The 18,679-nt window shown below is 33.1% G+C and overlaps 1 protein-coding gene across 13 annotated transcripts in view; it reads right to left on the minus strand.

Moving 5' to 3' along the window:
* NBEA (neurobeachin) overlaps window positions 1-18,679 on the minus strand; it is a 629,692-nt gene that overhangs the window by 451,044 nt on the left and 159,969 nt on the right. For all 13 annotated transcript variants that reach the window (XM_039873014.1, XM_039873019.1, XM_039873011.1 and 10 more), the window contains one exon: window positions 1,438-1,546. In XM_039873014.1, the coding sequence (XP_039728948.1) occupies window positions 1,438-1,546 (109 nt within the window). The remainder of the gene's footprint in view (window positions 1-1,437; window positions 1,547-18,679) is intronic.

Below are 18,679 nucleotides of genomic sequence, written 5' to 3' on the forward strand. Positions count from 1 at the left end.
AAAAATGTAAAAACTATTCCCTACTTGTAGGCCATGCAAAAATTAGAACTGAGCTTTATCTGGCCTATAGCTTAAATGAAAAAAAAAAAAAAGTAGTATTAGAGGAATTTGAATTTGTCCCATATTAATTTAAAATTTTACTATAATTCTATTCAGAATTTCAGCATCTACCCTCCTCAATGGCTCTCATTTCATTTTTTAAATTTTTGTGAAAAAGTCTGCAATGATGATATATCATTTTATATTTTCTGATCACTGTTTTTCTGAGTTAGAAATATTATTCTAAGCATTTAATCTAGTAATGCCAACATATATTGTGCTAGCACAACTACAGTATCCCTGAATCACAGACACATTTTGCCACCCAAATCTATACCAAAAAAATCCACAGTCCACTGTATTTTAAAAGGGTGAGGTATGAAGTCCACTTTTCTCTTCCCATTTTGATATAACAGATATGCACTGGTATTAGAAAGTTAGCTTCAACATTACACGTGTTACCTGAACCACTGCTGAGGTACTGCACTGCTGTGATCTGAACTGCACCGAGTAGCAGTGCAAAATGATGGGAGCATGACACACACCCTCTGTGGCAACTACTCACCTTTACGCATACGACATAAAAGCAGCCATAGGCAATCCATAAAGAAATGAGTGTGGCTGTGTTCCAACAAAACTATTTACGGGTACCGAAATTTGAATTTCATATAATTTTTACATGTCATATGTAATTCATCTTTATTTATTTTCAACTATTTAAAAATAAAAAAAACTCCTTAGTTATGGCCGTGCAAAAATGAGTGTTGACAGTTCGCTAATCTTTGCACTAGAGGAGAAAACCAGAACCACTGAAGATCAGCGGCAGAAGAGTAGAATTAAAGTTAATATAAGACAACATTCCTAAAATTGTACTAGCCTTTAAAAATAAAAAGAGCTACTTTGGGAAGGAGCACGTGCATTTCATAGAAAATGCCAATCCCGAGCTATATAGCTGCCTGTCAGAAACGATGAGAAAAGGGTTTCTGAATTGAAATGATGAGATCTAAAGTTTCTTCCAGGTATCATTTTTACAAATAATTCTTACCTACAACTTATCCCAGGATCAATTCTTCAATTCTAGGTTAATGTTGGTAATCACTACATATTAGACACAGAGAAAGATGGGAGGGACAGCAAGAAGTAACATATAATAAATAATGGGTGTGGTGTATATAAGAAACACTGTGCAAAGCTGATCAGCCACCCCAGACGCAAAGATAAGCCCTCAGACCAACATAAAAAACTGGCAAATAATCCTACATAGATATGTTTGAAAATATTTTAATTTTTTTTAAATTTTACCAGATTTTTTGATTAACTGACCAACTACTGATTCAAATTTCATTGAGGGTTTCCATTGTATACATTTAAAATTGTCATCACTTTTTAAATTTTTACCTCATAAAGTGTGTTGTACGTGGTGACAGTCACAGTGTTTGTATGCAACATCAGCCTTTCTCCAAGAAGAGTGAAAAGACTGTGGGTATGCATAATTTCGACTTTTCTCCTGGAGAAAAAGAGGGGGAAAAAAACGCAAAATACTATGAAGCACACTGGACTCTCTATTCTCATGACTTTGAAATAAAGTACAATCTATAAGTAGATACAGAATCATATACGTAATCATTTTAACTTCCATCTTAAAAAAAGAAATGAGTCTATAGCACAGCTATCTTCTAAAGTTCCAAAAATACTATTTAAACACTTCTCACATAAAATACCTGTGCAAATTAAAATGTTTAACATACAAATTATAAAACATTGTATAAATGTTGACAGTTATTATTTTCAAATTTCTAAACTACTTAGGAGTTATTTTTATTGGGTTAAGATTATTGGTTTCTCCTAACACAGAGCCCACAGAATTTTTAAATTCTTTTTGTCCAAATTCGAACTCTAAAAGGAGTCTATGACAAATTTTAATATCAAAAATTTTAAAATACAGTTGAAAGTATTCTAGCTTGATGTTGGAATTACACAGCAAAATAATCTGACAAAAGTAAAGGGGACTCATTGTTGCTTGTAGTTGTAGTTTGCCATTGGATTTAAAACATTTAAAATAAAAATGACAACAAAAAACAACCCTTTCTTACTGTTGGCTCATTTACCTGTCCTCCCACCCAATCCTTAATTAGGACAGAAGGCTCTATTAAGGCCTCCTGAGTGCTTAGCTCTAACTCAGGGAATCATTATACACCTTGCGTCACTGTTTTAGAATTCAAGATCTGGATCTTCTTCACTGTCATCCCAAGGTATTTCATTTCTTGATTTTTTCTGGTTCCTTGTTTGGACTTGGCAACTACGACATAAACTGACTACGTAATTGCCAAACTCTTGTTCCTTCTTCCTGAGTCCACAGTTATACTGTATTTCCAGCCCATATTACAGCTCGGCGTGGCCACTGAACTGAGCTGCAGCCAGTGGAATGTGAGCAGAGAAGCTGCAGACCACTTTTAGACCAGGGCCATAGGAGAAGCACGCATGCGTGTCTCTCGTGCTCTTTCTCACGTGGCAAAAAAACACAGGAGCCACACGACAGAGACACAGACACAAGATGAAAGTCGCAGCCTGAGTCTCTGAATCACAGCTTGGGAGGAAACTGCCGGCTGAAGAATGGTGATCTGGATTTTATGTGAACAAGAAAGAAATGACTAGTTTGATTAAGTGACTGAAATTTCACCATTTGTCTTTCAGACAAATACGGAAATCAAAAAACTAAACCATTTTTCTGGGTACCACTCACCTGGAAATCCTCTCTTCTAAACATCAGCCTCCACTCTCTACACTGCACGACAAAGGACTTAGGACAGCTGCTTCCCCTCACCCAGGCCTCCTCAGTCCAGGGACGGAAACAGCAAAACTACCTAAACCCACAAGAAGCTTGGGCATTTCTCTTGTGGTTGTGTTTGTAAAACACTTAAACAACATTGAAAAAGGTCAACTGGTCATTAAAAAGAGAAAAAAAATCAGGACTAATAGATATTACGGGACTATGGAGGGGAAGGCTCCAGTGTCTTCCAGTTCAAGCCACATCCAGAAAAAGGAGGCCTGGAACTTTCATTTGCTCCTAATTGGAAAAGAACAAATGCCAAAGCTGATAAGAGTTATCTATTCAGGCTATCTGGAATTTAGAGTAATCTCTTAACTGTGCCCTTACAATCTCACCTAAGAAATTATTACCCTCCAGATTATTTCCTAAGATGTAAATGTTTATAGAGCAGCTTAATTCTGGCCTTTTGGTGGGGTCTTGAATGAATGCTATGCATGCTGCAGAGAAGAGATGGGTCAGCTTTCTCCTGCAGTCCACTTTAAAACAATGTTTACAATAAATTTCACTGCACAGGAGTCAAGTGTAGCTGCAAATGCCATCCGTTCTCTCAGGCAGAGTGGAGGTGGGGGCCTAGTTTGCTTCTTTGGGACCCTCTAGCAGAAGATCTCTGCTACGCATCAGCTCAAGAAGGCCCCACTAGAGTATATGAGGCATATACTCTAGTGCCTATTTGCTTTATCTTTCGAATTTTATAGGATTTCTGCCCACTTGGATTAAGAGGGTCATCCTCTTTTTAAAAAAATATAGTACCTTTATTCTCATAAAAATTATACTATTTTTAGCTTACTAAACATGCCATTGAAAACATACTCTAATGTCCTTCACAAAACAAACAAGATTTTTTTTGAATAGCCAAAGAAATATTTCTTGTAACAAGTCACAGAATATCTTAGAAGAGGAAAAAGAAAAAATAAACCTATAATTCTGTAACTCAGAGGTAATCATTTTAAATATCAGTTTATGTTCTTCCAGATTAATTACCATGCATATAAATATGAAAAATAAATATAGGTGATATCAATACAATGAAAATAATTTTAGATAAGGTCATCTGTAGCTTATTTCCAATAAATCAACAGTATACCGTGCTTTGAATTCTCAGTGTCGTCTAATATAATTGATAAGAATATGGCTTAATTTATCCATTCAGTACTGTTAGCCATTTATGTTATTTATGATTTTTTTCCACCAAAAACTTTGTGCCTTTAGGTCAATCTTTGGGCATAATTATTTCCTTAAATTATTATAACTAAAATGATGTAGCTAAAAGCTTTTATATTTACTTTGTAAAATTTTGCAGTTTATGACCTCTAAAAGTATGAAGATTCCAACTTCTACCATCAACGTATATATGCATTTTATCAGCAGCTTCAACAATCATATGTAATATAATAATCATAAAAATCATCAATGGGATATGCAAAAATAGATCTTATTTTAATTTATAAGAAATGCTAATAAATGTTCACTAGCCTTTTGACCATTTACATAACTTACAAGAACTACCTGATGCCATCCTCTGACCATTTTTTCTCTGTGGCCACCTTTTTCCTACTGATTAGAAGAACCCTAATAATATTAGGGGCATTATCCCTTTACCAAATAATTGACAAATATTTTCCATGTTTTGAATTTCAAGGGGTTTTTTGAAGGGTAATAGAGGTGGTTTTTAATTTTCATGAATAAAATCTATCAAACTTTAACCTTGTTATTTCTTTACTTGTTAATGTTGCAAAGACTAGTGATCAGTGAATATTCCATATTTTTTCTCCTACAGCAATTTTTATTTTAACTCATTTTCATATTTAAGTGGTTTTAAATAATTGATATACAATGATACACAAACACAAAACGCTACACAACACAAATGATACACAACACAAAAATGCAAGCAGCGCAAGGAAATTCGAAGCAGAAAGTTTTAAAATTCCACTAAAAGAAGTAACATAATAAACCATGATAAACATTAGAAATCTCTTTATGGAGAAGAGGAGAGAAAGGAGGAGGGAAAGGAGATGGAATAAGGGAGGAACAACAGGAAAAAGTCATACTAATGGGATCATTCTAAATGTTACTTTAAACAAAAAGCATCAGATATAATTTTACTCATATTTAACGAAATGGAAAGAAATGGACATAAAACTAAAAAAATTTTCTTTAATTTACAAAGTAAAAAACCTTGTGAGAGTCAGGTGACTTTCTTCATCAAAAGAGATACTATTTCTTTTCTAAAATTCTCTATAATATTTAAGAAAATTATAAATAAGAGTGAGTGATATATATTTTGAATAGAAGAGTGAAGTGATATATATTTTGAACAAACATTTCGGTTTTGGAAAGTATTAGTTATTCCTTTATATTAAAAACAGGTAATCGGCATTCCCATCCTTTAGATTACCTCTCAGTTTTTGTGACCTACATTGCTATTTTAACATCGTCAAGGTTTAAAACATCTAGTTTTTAGGTCTTGTTCTATTTTAAATTCTGTTCCTTGACCTTGTCTTCACCATTTCTGGTTTCATTCTTTTGACTCATCTCTCCAATGGATAAAGGTCATTCAAGAGATCAAGAAGTCAGTCTTGGTATCTATGTACTTGACTTGGTATCTATATACTTAACACTTGGCAATGAGGATCTAACATTCTTGGGTCACATGTTCTCTCAGAACCTGTAGACATTGCTTTATTTCTTTTGGCATCGAATTTAACTGCAGAGAACCCTGAGCACTACTAAATGTTTAACCAGATGAAGGCAACTTCCTTTTTTGTCTAAATTATTACAGGAATTATTTTTTATCCCTAAACTTCAATTTACATACTGTATGTCTCAGTGTTGATCACTCCGTGTCACATTTTCTAGAATATCATGTGTTTTTCCTATAAACAAATAAGTTCTTTCTTCATCTCATGGACTACTTCATCTTTTGTTTGCTTCTGCCCTCCAGAGACTCCGGTTATCATTAGGTTACACTGTTCTCCATATCTCATTTTCTCTATATTATATACATTTCCTAAAATCATTATAAAATTTAGGTCATCAATTTGTTCCCTTAACTCTTCAAGTTCCTTTTCATCTCATCTTGTTTTTTATTATCTTGTTTTTGACAGCTTATTGAATTTATATTCTTGCAATTTATTCTGTAAGTCAAAAGATTATTACCTTCCTTTCCTCAATAGATGTTTCCTCTGGACTAAATTCTTGTCCTTTACTCATTTCTTTGTCTCTCTCCCTTTGTAGTGTCATATTAGTGATTTCTTTGCCATCTTGTTATCTTGGTTATGCTTGTGCATTTTGTTATAGTATTTATTGTTTATATACAATCTGTGTACTACTCATCTTCTCTCTTTATTCACACTGAAATTTGCTTTGTCACTTGAGATAGTTTTCAGGGCCAAACATTTCATGTTTTATTTACTTTTTTTTTTTCGGGTCTAAAGGCTTTAATTGGACAGAAAAAGGATAGCTTGAGGCTATGCATAGATTTTATTAGAGCAACAGTACTACTCTCTCTTCTGAGACAATTTTTAAAAAATTGTCTCTACCGAAGTTCAGTCTACTTAAGGAGATAGATATATCTCACTCTCAGAGAGAAATCGTCTCAGGGTTTAGACTGATCCTCCAACTGATATGGAAAGACCTGGAACTTTGACTTCCCTCACAGCATGTCAGCCTTAGTTGTTCATTCTCCATTTCTCTCCCAGCAATTATTTCCCCCCACCCAAAGTCGAAAGAAAACAGGGATACTTAATAAGTTCCTGTCATTCCCATGTGGGAGATATAAGAATTCTATTGACTATGCAGGCACAAGAATGGAGTAAGAATACCTATGAACTCACTTCAGAATTTTCTGGTTCTTTAGCTATCAAAATTTTTTTTTATGAGACAGATTATAGTAATAATAGTTGTAATTTTAAAAAGATACTTAGCACTTACTGTGTATCGACATTTCCATGAGGTAAATTCTACTACTACCTCATTTTCACAAGGAGGAACTGAGGCAGAGGGCAGATAACTGAGGCACATTCCCAGAGATTCGAACCCTGGCAGTCTGAGACAACAGTCGGTACATATGACTAATACATGACTACATTATAATGGATGACCAATCACTTGGAAGAAATTGAAGCAATTGAGAAAGATTTGATTAGAGGAGGTGAGGTTTATAGGAGAAAGGTAAACTATTATAAATTGAAAGCAAGGAAGGAGTCCAGAAATGTGCTAGAAATTTCCAGGCAGTATCAGGAAAATCAGCTTGCTTGGGGTATAGTATATATGCTGTGATAACAATGATAAAATTAAAGCGGTAATGTTGAACTAGATTATACCTGGTCTTCAAAGTCAGGCAAGAGAGTTTTATGCAAAAGGGAAGCTAATTTTAACTAACATAACCACTACAGAGAATAGAGTATTTCTAGATATCCTCTCTACCAATCTCATTATAGACAACAGTTTCAACAGAATAACTATCAAATATATTTGTTACCAGCTGTCAATATTTTGAGTGCATTGCTTTAATAATGCTGCTTTCTTTACTTGGTTGGACCTATTTTTTCTTCTTCTTCTTCTTCTTTTTTTTTTTTTTAGAAAGAAGGCTCTATTTTACTATTTCCTGTTTATTGCATTAGGTTCAGATGAGAAAAATTCTTTCGGCTCTCTTATTAACTTGATCTAGAAGTCCACAATTTCAAATGTTTATTCTCTCTAATAATTGCTTTTGATTTTTTAGGGGGGTGCATAAGAGAAAAAGAAAGGGGAGACATGATTTGAGGTCTGTTCTGAACTTCTCTCTGTCCAATTCAGAAATTAAACAATTTCCCATTATCAGTACTGGATAATTCACATTTTAATCATGTCCCTAGTATCTAAGCATACATACATTAAGTAGAATGTATTCACCTATTTCTTAGCAACTGCCCTGGTATCAAGTGTACTAGATTTATCACAATAAGTGGGGTTTCCATTTACCTTTTTTAGCTCTGATCTTGGTATAAGATTTATTAGACTATCACATATACACTTTATTCGCTTTTTAAAAAGTTCTTGCCTTGGTATAAAGTCTATTAGATGTATCATGATACTCACATTCTTATTTTTTAATCTTTCATTGACATTTTTACTCATTTGTTCATCTGAGTTAGCTTTACAGAAGTTTTATAAACTTTAAAATAAAACCTGCAATTTTTTCCAAAACATTACATTAACAAATTGTTTATTACAATTAATCTTTATATAATTGAATCTTTCCATTAAAGTAGATAATATAGTTCTTCATTTACTACAATTATAAAACATTTTTCATGGTTTTCAAGAAAAAATTTATAATTTTACTTATGTTTTCAATTTATTTTTGAATAAATAAATTCTATATTAAGAATCATTGGTTATTCAACTACTATGCTTTTTAATTTCCTTCAATCTATCGGGACAATTGTAAAATTATGAGGTTTTAACCTACATTTCCAAACTTTTTACTTGATGCTAAAAATGAATAAGCTATTCAAACTCAACGATATATGCATCTATTAGTGTTTATAAGAAATCTGTATCAAAATACAGCTATGGATTATGGAACCACAGGACAGGTCTGTCAAAATACCAGATAATGATTACTAGTGAAACAAAACAGTTATGTTCTGGGCTCCTGTACATTCATCCTGTTCATTAATGACTTGATATTATTCTTCCCAACTTTTATTTGATGGAAGAAAGTATGTATATGTATAGAGACGCAATAATATAATATTTTAAAATATCTAGAACAAAATGTTGTTATTACTAAGAACCAGAAGATGACCTATTCTATATTGCCATGGAGTAATACATTTCCTTATCATTTTTATAATCTGCCCTATAATTCTAAAAGCTCTTCTTCAGTCTGAATCTCTCCATCTTAATAATAAAGTATGAAAACGTTTTACCCATTTTATTGGTTCCTTCAAGAAAATCATCTTTGTAGTTAGTGATCCCTTCAACAGTTTTTATTATCTATTTTGTTGATACTAGCTTTCATCTTTATTAATCTGTACTAGTTTAAATGGTTGTCCTTTAATTAATGTGAGTAGGCATTCTTCTCATTTTTAATTTTTATTCTTTAATATTGGAAGTATTTACTTCTGAGTAAATTTTGCTACGATGCATAGATCCCTTTAGATAACTTCTGATTCTCCTTTTATTTTATTCTGTTCACTAAGGGATATTTTGGACTATTTCTTAATTTTTAAGAACTTGAGATTGTTTTGCTCAACTTTTTTTGATTTCTAATTTTATGACATTACGGTCAGAAAACAGCTAATAAAATCTCTTTGTCCACATTGTTCATTTTATGGCTAATGACATGCTTTTTTTTTTAAGTAAGTGTTCTACAGCCATAAAGTATATTCTCAAAGGATGTAAAATTGAACATACATCTATCTATTGAGTCAAGATCTATGACTATATATTTAACTTCTCTATATCGTCATGTATTATCTATTCAATTGGTCCGATTCTGAAAAAAGATATATCGTCTATGTTATTATTATGCTTTATCAAGTTCTTATTGCCTCTCTAATGTGTTTTGATTTACATAGGTGACTGCAAGCTTTGATGCTTTCAGGTGTATAACCATAAGATCATCTCTACACCTTTCATCAATGTATTTTAGATTGTTTTGAACTTCTAACTTCAAGTTGCATTCTCTCTGTTACGTGCTTTCAAATTCCATCCGATTTTAATAGTGCCAGCACACTTCTGCATTTTTTGTTATCCCTTCCCTTAACTGTTCACTGTTTTTAAAACCCGATTTTTTAAAAAAGAGAGCAAATCGTATAACACTCATGTAGCCACCAAAAAAACATCAAAATAAGCACATTTGGATATTGTCCATCATTCCATTTAGTATATTTTAGAGTAAACGATATCATGAATTTTGTGGGTTTTACTCCATGTATGTTTTTATACTTATATATGTATCTATTCTCAAATTACTTATAATTTTCTTTACATATTTTGAAAGTTTAAATAAATGTATCATTATTATGTATTCTGCAGCTTCCTTTATTGCTTCATATTAGGTTCATGAAAGTTAACTTTTGATAATTAATTTTCAAAGCTGAATATATCCAATTGTAGAATGTACCTGATTTATCTGTTATATTATTGATATTTATGTTGTTTCAATTTTTCATTATTACCAACAATGCTGCATTGAACGTTTTTGCACATGATAGTTTCTCTATGTTAAAGAGGGAATTACTTAGTCATAGAATATGAGCTTTTTCCCCTTTTTGGAAATTATAAATGTGTTCTCCAATGTGACTGTACCAATTATACAATTCTACCAGTGATTTGAAAGGTTCCCTTACTCACATCTTTGCCAACACTTGATATTATCAAAAATTTTAAAGTTTACTGTAATAAAGGGCATTAAATGCAACTTTTTTATTTGCACTTTTTTGATTGCAATTGAAGTTGAGGATCTTTCCACATGCTTACTGTCAATTCAGGTTTCCTCTCGGGTGAAATGACTGTTTATATTACTCATGCTCTTCATGGTTTTTCTTTCTTATTTGTTTACATGATTTTTCATATATTTAGAATATAAATCCACTACATTCCAGATAAATGTAAATATCTTCTCCTACTGTATGGCTTGTCTTTTTACTTTTTGAAATTGTATCTTTGAAAGCATTTACTTTAATGGTCAAGTTTATCAACTTTTTCCTGGATGATTTTTGATTGCTTATTTAACTTTTTAGAAACACTTCCTTAATCCAAGATGATGACACTATGATCTTACATTTTCTAAGAGATTTAAAATTTGCATTTCAAATTTTTATTAGCTTTATTGAGATATAATATACACAACATAAAATTCACACAACTTATAAGTGCATAATTCAGGGATTTCTTAAAAACCTTACAGTCACTCAATCATCACCACTATCCAGTTTAAAACCTTTTCATCACCTTAAAAAGTTCCCTTGTGCCCATTTGTTGATAATCCCTACTCCCACTGCTAGCCCCACATAACCACTAATCTGAATTCTTGACATTACATATAAAAGTAATCATACAATAGTCTTTTGTATCTGGCTTTTATCATTCAGAATGATGTTTTAGCACTCATTAATGTCATAGCATACATCAGTAGTTTCCTTTTAATTGTGCAATAATATTCCATTGTATGGACATCTACTTTATCCATTCACCAATCAATGAAATTTGGCTTCTTTCCAGATTGGGGCTACTATAAAAAATGGTCCTGGAACATCTCTGCATAAGTCTAGGTATGAACATACATTGTCCCTTCTCCAGGGTAGAAACCCAAGCATAGAAATGCTGGGTTTTATAGTGATACATTTTGTTACATTTTTAAAGAAACTGGAAAATCCTTTTGGTTCCACTTAATATGGAGGAGTAGGTAAACGCTGTTTACCTCGTCTCCTCTCACAACCACATCAAAACTACTAAACTACAGAACAGCCATCATTGAGAGTCACCGGAAGTCTAGCTGAACAGAAGCCTTACAACTGGGGACACTCAGAAGAGGCCACCTCGAGACTGAGAAAAAGTTTTTTAATTAAAAAAAAAAGAAGAACAGAAAATCCTTTTGGAACATAGCTGGAGCTTATTACATTCGCATCAGCAATGCATGAAGATTCAAGAAATTGTTACATGTTGTGGGTTTGCTTTTATTCAAATTAAACTATTTTCTTTTTTTCTTTGTGATTTCATTTTGACCCAGGGGTTCTTTAGAAGTATATTGTTTACTTTCCAAATATCTAGCACCTTCCCAAATCTCTTTCTATTACTGATTTCTAATTCAATTCTGTCGTGGTCAAAGAACATATTGGGCTTGATCTCAATTCTTTTAAGTTTACCGAGACTTGTTTTATGTTTTATAGCTCCACCTCATAATATATTCCGGAGAACACTGCATATGCACTTGAAAAAATTTCTGCTATCTTTAGGTAGACTGTTCTATAAATGCCAAAATTCAACACCATCTTGAACAGGCGTGGTGAAACAGGCTTTCATTAGTTGTTATTGAAAGAGAATGCTCTTAACATTTCATTCCTAAATTGGACTATGATAAGTTTTGGCAGCCATATGTTATTGGGTTAAAGAAATCATTTTCTATGGCTTCCTAAGAATTTTTATGATAAATTAGCACTGAATTTTATCAAAAAATTTTATGCCCATTTTAATTATATAGCTATTATTTAATGTGTTAATAAACAGGTCGCATTAAAAGATATCCTGATATTAAATTACCCTTAGATTCAGCATAAAATTGAAAAAGTTGGGGGAGAGCATGCAAAACACCTTTCTTCTAATATAAATATTTTCAGCTAAAACTGCTTCCAATTCCACTTAGGCTAACTCTCAGGAGTGCAATCATATATAATTTTCAATATCTTCTGCATCTATCTATTTTATAATTTGCACAATAATTTCTTCTTATGAGTTGTTTAAATATGTGATTTCCATTGTCATAGTTTGATTTTTATCACTGATTTCTTGTTTAATTGCACTGTGGGTGAAAAGTAATTTATATGATGATAAATTTAAATTTATATAGACAATTTAATGGCTTCATCTGAACAATTTTTATAGTTTTGTGTGTGCTTGAGAATAATCTATATGCTAATCAAGTCACTGGATATTTTTGTTCAAATTTATACCGTTTAATTTTTTTTGTAATTGCTCTTTTAAAAAAATATGTCCTCTGCCCATTTTCAATCTGACTGTTTGGTTTTCTACTGTTGAGTTGAGTTCTTTATATACTGTGAATATTAGCCCTTTATTGAAACTGCTGTTTACAAATATAAAAACTTCTCCTAAGAAGACATTCAATGGCCAACGAACATGAAAAGATGCTCAACTTCACTAGTCAGTAGGGAAATGCAAATCAAAACCACAATGAAATACCACTTCACACCTGTTAGAATGGCTATCATTGACAAGACAAGTAATAACAAGTGTGGGAGAGGTCGTAGGGGAAAAAGAACCCCCATACACTGCTGGTAGGAAAAGAAATTGGTATAGTCACTATGGAAAACAGTATGGAGGTTCCTCAAAAAAGAAAGAATAGAATTACCATATGACCCAGCAATCCTTCTCTGGTTACCTACCAAAAAAAATGGAAAACATTTATCCATAAAGATATATGCACCCCGATGTTCACTGCAGCATTATTCGCAGTGGCCAAAATATGAAAACAATGGAAGTGCCTTTCAATAGATGACTGGATAAAGAAGATGTGGTACATATACACAGTGTAATATTACTCAGCCATAAGAAAAGATAAAATGCTGCAATTTTCGACAACATAAATGGACCCTGAGAATATCATACTAAGCAAAATAAGGCAGACAGAAAAATCTGAGAACCATATGATTTCACTCATATGCGGGATATAAAACTGGAAGCAACAAAAGAACAAGACAAACAAACACTGATAGACACAGACAACAGTTTAACGGTTACCAGGGGGAAAGGGGGTGCAGGGGAGGTTGATAAGGGTCAAGGGGGTCAAATATATGGTGACAGAAGGAGATTTGACTTTGGTGGTAAACATACAATTCAATATACAGATGATGTATTATTTAATTGTACACTTGGAAGTTATATAATTTTATTAACAAATGTCACCCAAACAAATTTAATGTAAAATAAAAATCAAGAAAATACAAAGAATATGTTAAAATTTCTAAATTATTATGATTTCCCTTTCAAATTCAGCCAATTTCACTTTCTATACCTCACCTACGCTGTTAAGTGTATAGATGTTTGAAACTGTTTTACCCTCCTGGTAAATTTTACCTTTATCATTACATGGTGCCCCTCTTTAGCCTCATTAACTTTTCTGTCATTAACTTTATTTTGGTTTATTTAAATATTGGTCTACTAGCTTTTATCACTGAATTTTAAAAATAAGTAACACGTTTATTTGGTTAAAAAAACAAACAAATGAAACAGAAACAAACTCAGATACAGAGGACAAACTGATGGCTGCCAGATAGGAAGGAGGATTGGGGGATGGGTACAAGAGGTGACAAGATTAAGAAATGCATATTGGTAGTTACAAAATAGTCACAGGAACATAGCATAGGGAATATAGTCAATAATATTGTAATAACTGTATAATCCCAGGTGGGTTTAGACTTATTGGGATGATCTCTACGTAAGTTATATAAATGTCTAATCACTATGTTGTACTCCAGAAACTAATATGAGTGTCAACTGTAATTGAAATTTTTTTTTTTAATTTTAAATGATGACAATAAAAAAAGACAGATTTCACACTAAACTCAGACCTCTCCCCTCTGGTTTTGCAGGCCCCCGCCCCAAACAGGTAAACATTTTTCTTGGTTTCTTATTTGCTTATCATCTTCTCCCTTCCACATCCCCTTTTAAATCAATTTGACTTTTCAGGGTAGTTTAGATGTAAAGCAAAATTGAGCAGAAAATATAGAGTTCCCATCTATCTCCAGGACCCATGTATGCCATGTACTCTCAGCTTACCCTGCTATCGACATCCCCCATCAGAGTGGTACATTTGTTCCAGTTGCCTTTCCGCTTTTTATATCCACTCTGTTTTATTGAGGTATAACTGACATATAACGCTGCTTTAGTTTAAGGTGTTCAACATAATGACTTGTCATACGTGTATATTGCAAAATGAGAACCAAAGTAAATTTAACATCTCTCATGTCATTTACTTACAAAATTTATTTTCTTGTGATGAAAACTTTTAAAATCTACTCTCCTAGCAACATTCAAATATGCGATGCAATATGGTTAACAAGTCAGAATGCTGTACTTTACATCCCAGAACTTATTTACCTGAATACTGAAAGCTCGTACCTTTTGACATTCACCCTTTTCCCCCACTCCCCACTTCTTGCTTCTGTAAACCACCTTATCTGTTCTGTTTCTATGAGCTTGGTTTCTTTGGTTTCCATACAGTAGTTGTCTTCCTGTGTCTGACTTATTTTACTTAACATAATACCCTCAAGGTCCATCCATGTTGTCACAAATGGCAGGATTTCATTAGGTTTTATAGCTGAATAATATTCCTTTATCTAGAGAAAGATCTGCACCCCCAAGCTCACTGCAATATTTACAAATGGTCAAAACATGGAAACAACCTTAGTCTCCACATTTTCTTTTTCCATTTATTCATCAATGCACACTTCGTTTGTTTCCATGTCTTGATTATTTGTAAATAATGCCATAATGAACTTGGGAGAGCATATATCTGATATATCTGACAGTGATTTTATTTCCTTTGGATATATTCACAGAAGTGGAATTGCTGAATCCAATGGCAGTTCTATTTTTAATTTTTTCAGTGAACTCCACACCGCTTTCCATACTGGCTGCACCAATTTATATTCATATCAGCAGTGCAGAAGAGTGCCCTGTGCTCCACATCTTCATCAGCGTTTGTTATTTCTTGTTATATCCTGTCTTTTTGATGACAGCCATTAAAAGAGGCATGAGGTGATATCTCATTTTGGTTTGCATTTCCCTGATATTTAGTGATGTTGAGCGCCTGTTCATGTAATTATTGGCCATTAGCGATTTCCATGATTTCTTTGGAAATTCAGATCCTCTGTTCATTTTTGAATTAGATTATTTTTGTGCTGAGTTACATGAATTTTTTACACATCTTGGATATTACCTTCTTATTAAATGATTTTTAAATATTTTCCCCATGCTAAAGATTGCCTTTTCATTTTGTTGATGGTTTACTTTGCTCTGCAGCAGCTTTTTAAGTTTTCATAGTCTTACTTGTTTAGTTTTCCTTTTGTTGCCTTTGTTTTGAAAGTCAAATTCAAAAAAAAATCATTGCCAAGACCAAGGTCTAGGCGCTTACCCACTATATTTTCCCCTAGGAATGTTATAGCTTCAGTGTTATGTTCATTCAAGTCCCTAATCCATTTAAAACTAATTTTTGTGTATGGTGCAAGATAGAAGTCCAGATTTAACTTTGCATGTGGCTGTCCAGTTTTCCCAACACCACTTATTGAAGAGACTGTCCTTTCCCCATTGTATATTCTTGGCTCATGTGTCATAAAATAATTGACCATATATTCATGGGTTATTTCTGGACTCTCTGTTCAGTCCCATTTATCTATGTCTGTCTGTTTTTATGCCAATACCACACTGTTTGGTTACTACAGTTTTGTAATATAGTTTGAAATCAGGAAGCATGAAAGCTTCAGCTTTGTTCTCTCTTAGATTTTTTTGGCTATTCAGGGTCTTTTGTAATTGCATATAAATGTTAGGATTATTTGTTCTATTTCTTCGAAATATGTCATTGCAATTTTGATAGGGATTATATTAAATCTGCAGATCTCTTTAGGTTGTACAGACATTTTGACAATATCAGTGCCTCTATCTATGAGACTAGAACATCTTTTCATTTGTGTCCTCAAATTTTTTCATCAATGTTTTCAGTGTACACACCATTCGCCTTGGTTCAATTTATTCCTAGATAATTTATTCAATGAAACCTTTCATTCTTTCTCCACTCTCTCTCAACTTTCTTTCCTATTTGTCATCTTTCTCTTGCTGCTGTATTCCAGGTAATTTCATCATTTCTATCAACCAGTTAATCAATTCTTACTTAAGTTTTAATAAGCTGTTTAACATGTCCATGGAGTTGTTAATTTTAATTATTAGCTTTTCATTTCTAGAAGTTACTTTTGATTATTTTTAGCTCCAAGATTTGTTTTAATATTATCTTGTTTCTTGAGAATTATTTCTTCTATTAAGCTTGATTTTCATTTTTTGGCATATGAGAATTTCTCTTACTTTTGTGTGCTCAGCGATACTTCTAAAAGGATTTTTGGTGTATTTCATTCAACATTTCTAAGTTTTTAATAGTACAAAGTGCTTCAGGTTATCTTATTTTACCTACCATTTTTCTCCGAGAATTTTACTAGTCACACATTCAGTCTCCTGTTTTCTACAACTTTATGTTTTCTTTCACTTTATATTTTTGGTCCATGATTTCAGATCTTCCTTTCCAATTCCGAGTAAATTGCAATTGAGCGAAAGGGGCAGAATATCACTGTGGTACACTACTTGACTCTCGAATGCTATTTTAAAAACAAAATTCAAAGGTTCGACCACAGCCCCCACCACTCAATCTATTTCACTGAGTACAGTTTTATGATTCCAGCTTATCTCCTGCCTTGTGGCTGTTAGGTCCCTTTAATGTATTATTTCATTTTCACACAGTTGAGGTCCCTCTAAATACTGTGAATTTTACATAATGGGATCCCCGCAGGTGTCCTAAGGCAAAGGATCCTCTAAGCTCACTGATCTATCTATAGTATAAAACTTAGCAAGCATGCTCTAAGTCCCGGAGCCAGCATCCTAGCACTCTAATATCTCTATACTCCCACAAGTTCAAGGACAGGTAAGATTCATCCCATCATTTCAGGCACCTCTCAGCCTTCTGGTGGTCACTTACACAGAAACCAAAGTTAACATTCTTGGGGCAGGGAAGAGGGAGTGATACAAAGAAGAGACAGCATCGGAGGCAGAAATATCTGAGAACAAAACACCTCTCAAGATTTGCTGCTTTTCAGTCTTTGCCTTAGGCCTCTAAGATAATTCTTCAGCTGACTGTGATTGCCATGGGAGAGAAAATCCCTCAGCAGTTGTCTTGTTTTCTCTGCTGGTACCCTAACTGAATACCAAGACACATTTTTATTCAGATACATGTGGAAACCAACATTTGCCTAAAGAGAGACAGGCAACCTGCTGTGAGTTGAAAGTAGATGGGAAGGAAGTGTCTTCCCAACTGTCACATTCCCAGAATCTACATCACTGCTCACACTTACACAACTGGCTCTGCCAAAAAAAAAAAAACTGGACGAATCTCAACCAGTGTGAAAGGTTAAATAACTGTCAACATATAACAGGCCTGTGACTAACAACTGTAGACAACAAGCTGATTCATTTAACTACAGTACGTCATATAGTATGGTTATCTTGGAGAATTTACTCAGAAATTACAGTGTTTGAAGTTAAGACTACAGACAAATATATTTAGTTGAGAATTTTCATATGTACAGTGAACATTCATTAATATGTGCTTTAAATTTTTATGTGCTAAAATTATCATAGTTGTATTACAAAAGAGCATCTGGATATTTAAAACGTTTTTATTTTTTTAATTACAGATGACATACAATATTATCTTAATTTCAGAAGTACAACATAGTAATTATATATTTATGTCTAGTACCCATTTGACACCATATATAGTTATTACAATATTAATGACTATATTCTCTATGCAATATTTTAATAATTCCTGTAATTATTCTGCAACTGCCAATCTATACTTCTTAATCCCTTCACATTTTCACTCCAACCCCGTCACCTCTCTCCCATCTGGTAACCATCCATTTGTTCTCTGTATCTATGAGTTTTTCTCTGTGTTTTGTTCCTTCATTTACTTTGTTTTATTAGATTCTACATATAATGAAATCACACAGTATTTGTCTATGTCTGACTTATTTCACGTGGCATGATACCCTCTAGATCCATCCATGCTGTTACAAATGGCAAGATTTCATTCTTTTTATGGCCGAGTAATATGCCATTGTATATACGTACTGCTTCTTTATCCACTCATCCATTGATGGACACCTAGCTTGCTTCTGTATCTTGGCTACTATAAATAATGCTGCAGTGAATACAAGGGTGCACAGGTCTTTTTGAATTAGTGTTTTAGATTTCTTCAGATAAATACCCAGAAGTAGGATTGTTGAGTCTTAATTTTTTGAAGAACCTCCGTACTGT

Source organism: Pteropus medius, unplaced genomic scaffold (genome assembly GCF_902729225.1).
Source record: "Pteropus medius unplaced genomic scaffold, Ma_sr-lr_union100, whole genome shotgun sequence".
Taxonomy (NCBI): Eukaryota; Metazoa; Chordata; class Mammalia; order Chiroptera; family Pteropodidae; genus Pteropus; species Pteropus medius.